We start from the raw sequence: 4,390 nt of genomic DNA, 5'->3' as shown, positions 1-4,390 counted from the left end.
CGAAGGCAGATAAGAGGCAGCCAGCACAGGCCGGGACCAGTGGAGGGCCAAGGAATGTCCCACCCAGCCCTGGGAAACTGGAGCATCTGAGAGAGGACCCCACCCACCCCCACCCCATGGCCTCCATCCCCCACTTTTTTTCTTAGGCTTTTTGTATTTCTCCCATCCTGAGGCTTTTAGGTGGGGCTGACTAGGTCCGGCTCAGGAGGGGTCCGGGGGAAAGGGAATATGGTGGTCTGGGAGCCCCTCGTTCTTCCTGAAAGCCCTGGCCCCTTCTTCTTGTTATCAGGCCAAGCCCCAGATGCCTCCCCTTCCCTTGTCCTGCCCTGACCAGAAATGATAAATGTTGTTCTAGAGAATTCGCTGCCGCCTTCACCAGCAAACCGCGGATCCCCCGCACCCCCGACTCACAAGGCCTGAGTCCTCGAAAGACCAAGACCCCGGCCATTGCCCCGCAGTTTTCTCACTCAGGGCCCCAGCAGACCAGCCGCCCCAACTCCACTGGCTCGTCCATGAGGAGCAGGCAAAGTAAGTGTCCGCTTTCCCCACCACATGCATGCCTCTCAAGCCGCAGCCCACCAGAGCAGACCCCCTCAAGGTACACACAGGGAAACTGAGGTCTGCGTGGGCAAAGGGACCTTCCCAACATCACACAGCAAAATGCTTCAGAGGGTCCTGGGAGTCTGCAGGGCATGTCTCTATACTCAATAAAGTGCCTACTATGTGCCAAGCACCAGCCCAGGGGGAAAAACAGGGAGTAACTATGTGCAGTAATAGGTATAAACACACAGAGTGGGGTAAAGTGACCTTAGGAGTGGGAGTTGGCAAAGCCGGTGACCCAGAAGGACCACTTGGGGAGGGAGCATTTGAGCACAGCCTAGAAGGAAGAAGGGAGGGCACTGACAGTGCAAAGACCTGGAGAGGGGGGCGGCTAGGTGATGCAGTGTATAAAACACTGGCCCTGGATTCAGAAGGACCTGAGTTCAAATGCGGTCTCAGACATTTAACACTTACTAGCTGTGTGACCCTGGGCAAGTCACTTAACCCCAATTGCCTCACCAAAAAAAAAGACCTGGAGAGGGGAAATCTGGCTGCGAGATGGTGGTGGGGAGCCCGGCCCCGGGGAGCCCTGCTGCTTCTGCCTTCACACCAGCTGAGCCAGGGAGAGGTATTTGGGATGTGGCGGGAAAGCACATGGGCTCCTCTTGTGTTTGGGCCAGCACAGTGTGAGCAGCCACAAAAGCCATGGCCTAGGCTGGGGCTTGTGTTGCCAAGAGGCATGGCTGCTGACCATGTCGTTGCATGTTGACCTCCATGGCCCCTGGCCTTGAACCCTGCCCCCAGGGCTGCCCTGTAAGAAGGGCACCCCCTGCCCATCAGGCTGGGGATGGCTGGCTGGGGGCTTTGTCCTGAGGTAGCCCTGTGGCCTTCCCCTTTGTAGGCCTCTGAGGCTGCACATCTGGCATTTCCCGTGCCTGGAGTCCTGGCCCCGTGTCAGCCGGGAGCACTGTCCAGGCCGGCTTCCGGTCCCTTCTGGTCCCTGGGACAGCCCTGAGCCCCAGAGGAAGCTCTGGGAGGAAGGGAGACCAGGGAGGCCTCGGACCTTTGCTTTTCCAGGCCAGGCACCAAGTAAGAAAAATTGCATCGTGACAACACCAGTCCCTGACCTAGGGCTAACCTGGTCTTCTGGAAACATGGGCAGAACGTTGAGGCCCCCAGGCTGAGGAATGGGACTGAGCCCTGTTATCTGTCTCCCTGATTCGATTCCATTCCCTTCCATTCCAGCCACTTTCACAAAGCAGAGCCTGCCTCACCCCTAGCCCCCACAGCACTGCCTTAATTGGTGCCTAATAAGTGTCTGTTGAGTGAATCCCTCTCTGCTTGGCCCTCAGTTATTCAATCAACAGCCATTTCTTAATGACCCACTATGTGCCAGGCACTGTCATAGCCAAAACTGATCTGGGGGCCTGGCTGACGACCCTCCCCAGAGTAGCGAGGGATTGGGGGTGCTCTGGGGCCTGCCGAGGCTGCTCTGTCTGCCCCAGCAGAGCATGGGTGCCCCATGGTCCTCTGCCGCAGCAGGATGGAAGGCCAGAGTGGACCCGAAGACTGCCAAGGAGCCATTACTGTCCAAAAGTGAGCCCATAGGGAATACAGCGTGCTACTCAGTGAACGTGGAGAGAAAGCAGGACTGGAAAGTGGGGTGCTGAACTGGGTGCCAGGACCTGGGTTCAGATTCCATCCGGGACATTTAGTAACTGTCACTGTGGACTCGCCTCTTTACTGAGCTGGGCCTCAGTGTCCTCATTTGTAAAATGCTGGGGTTGAATGTGACAGTCCCTGAGCTCCATACCTGCTCTGTGACCATCTCGAGCGATCATCTGGCTGGCCGGCATTACTAACTGAAACAGAGAGGGATGAAATGTGGGGGTCATGGACAGAGCCCAAATGCCCTTGGTTTAAGCATTGGTTGAGCACCTACTGTGTGAGGCCCCATGGGGGGGGGGGCATAAGTGGCCTAGCTCTCTCTATGGCTGCCCCCTGAGGATCAGCTATTAGATTGTAAACTCCTCGAGGGCAGGGACTGTCTTTTGCCTCTCTGTATTCCCAGGACTTGGCCCAGTGCCCAGCACCCAGTAGGCGCTAAGTACTGGGTTCCTGAATTGAAACACCTGGAGGGAAGAGTCTGAGACAAGGGGGGGGGCACTGTTGGGGGGGGGCTTCAGCACTGGCTGGGCAGTAGGAGGCTTAGCCAGCCTGACCCACCAAGAAGCCCAGTGCACCCCCAGTGATGTGCAGACATCCGAGAGGGAGGGAGGGAGGGAGGGTCTGGCGGCCCTGCACAGCTGGCTTGGTTCAGGACAAGGGCGTTCTGTAATGAGTGTGTCCTTCTTGCTTTTGCTGTCCAGGCAGCCAGTGCTACAGGAAGTGAGGGCAGACCCGGTCCCCCAGCCTCGATCGGCATCCACACTGTTGAGGGACCAGCCAGCTTCCTGGAGGGAGACAGGCGGCAGCTGCTCTTGTCGGGTGTGGAGCAGGGGGCTCAGGGCTTCTCTCCCTGGCCTTCGCCGGACCTCCGTGTCAGAAGCCGACAAGCACTGCCAGCCCCAGCACACAATAGAGCCCACTCTTGATTCATAGTCGTTCCCATCTCAGCCTCCTCTGCCGAACTTCAGGAATCCCCCATTGCCTAGAGTGCCAAGGAAATGCTCAGCTGCGCCCCCCAGAAAGGGGCTTCACAAGGGAAAGCTGTGGTCCCACAGCTACCTCCCCAGAGGCCACAGCAGCCCCAGGACTGTCCCCATCTAGCTGTAGATGCTGTGGACACAAGAATCCGCTCTGTAGATTTTTTAGAAAAATTCACTTTCACCCTCAGATCAGCCACAGATGTGGTTTGGGGTGGGCAGGGAGGGCACACAACATGACCACAGAATCATAAGAGAAAGATGCTTGAAGGTGAAGTAACAGGAAAACAAACAGTGGACCAGACCTCCCTCCTCTGGCAGAGAGGCGGGGGCCGACCAGGGCAGAATGATGGCTACATCATCTCACGATTGCTGGATCCAGGGTCTGGCTTGGTTTCCTTTGTCACAAGGAAGGGTTCAAGTCGGGGGAAGGAAGGGGGGGAGGGCATGTCCAGAAACAGCTGATGTAAAACCAAAGGGCGTTAATAAAATGTATCTTAAAAGGAATTAGTCACTCCTTGCTTTCTTTCTTTCTTTTTACTGAGGCAATTGGGGTTAAGTGACTTGCCCAGGATCACACAGCTAGTAAGTGTTAAGTGTCTGAGGCCGGATTTGAACTCAGGTCCTCCTGACTCCAGGGCTGGTGCTCTATCCACTGCGCCACCTAGCTCCCCCCCCTTGCTTCATTTATAAAGTGGGTTCAGAACTCCCTGCTACAAGTCAGCAGATCCCAAGCTCTTAGCAGGTAAAAGAATAATTCCTGCAAAGTGAGAGCTGAGCTGAGTTGCATTCTCTCCATGATGCGTTTGTCCTGGAGCAAACCCAGTTATCACCTGTGCTTGCGTTGGCCATCCTTGAAAACGCGAGATGAGGAAGGCTGCCCAGGGAGACCTTGTTCTAAGGGCTCAGCATTCCCGGGCTCCTGCCCCCTGCCCCATTCTCCCCATGGCCTGTGGCCCCACCCTCGATCATCCCCATCGCCATCCCCAAGGGCTCTGGAATGCCCGGCGGGAGCCCCTCTTTAAACCCCACCGAGGTTCAAGGAGTCGTATCATAACCCCTGCCCTGTCGGCCAGCCCCCAAAACCCCGGGTCAGCCAGAACCCTTTCTTCCAGTCGGCCTGTATGCCCCAAGTTCTCCAAATACCATTGTTTGTGTCTAGGTGGGCACAAATGCGGGGTCCCCAGAGGCCGCAACCGGCCCCG

At 56.8% G+C, this 4,390-nt stretch overlaps 1 protein-coding gene across 3 annotated transcripts in view; it reads left to right on the top strand.

Moving 5' to 3' along the window:
• ARMC9 (armadillo repeat containing 9) overlaps nucleotides 1–3,642 on the top strand; it is a 128,159-nt gene extending 124,517 nt beyond the window's left edge. The window contains exons 23-24 of one of the 3 annotated variants that reach the window (XM_043964291.1): nucleotides 356–528; nucleotides 2,910–3,642. In XM_043964291.1, coding sequence (XP_043820226.1) covers nucleotides 356–528; nucleotides 2,910–2,932 — 196 coding nt within the window. In that variant the 3' untranslated portion in view covers nucleotides 2,933–3,642. The remainder of the gene's footprint in view (nucleotides 1–355; nucleotides 529–2,909) is intronic. The other 2 variants (XM_043964289.1, XM_043964288.1) reach the window with 2 other exon arrangements.
• Nucleotides 3,643–4,390: the final 748 nt, after the last annotated feature.

Source organism: Dromiciops gliroides, chromosome 4 (assembly GCF_019393635.1).
Source record: "Dromiciops gliroides isolate mDroGli1 chromosome 4, mDroGli1.pri, whole genome shotgun sequence".
In the NCBI taxonomy this organism is placed as follows: Eukaryota; Metazoa; Chordata; class Mammalia; order Microbiotheria; family Microbiotheriidae; genus Dromiciops; species Dromiciops gliroides.
Note: the sequence above shows the minus strand (reverse complement) of the source record. Positions and strands in the feature narration are given on the sequence as shown.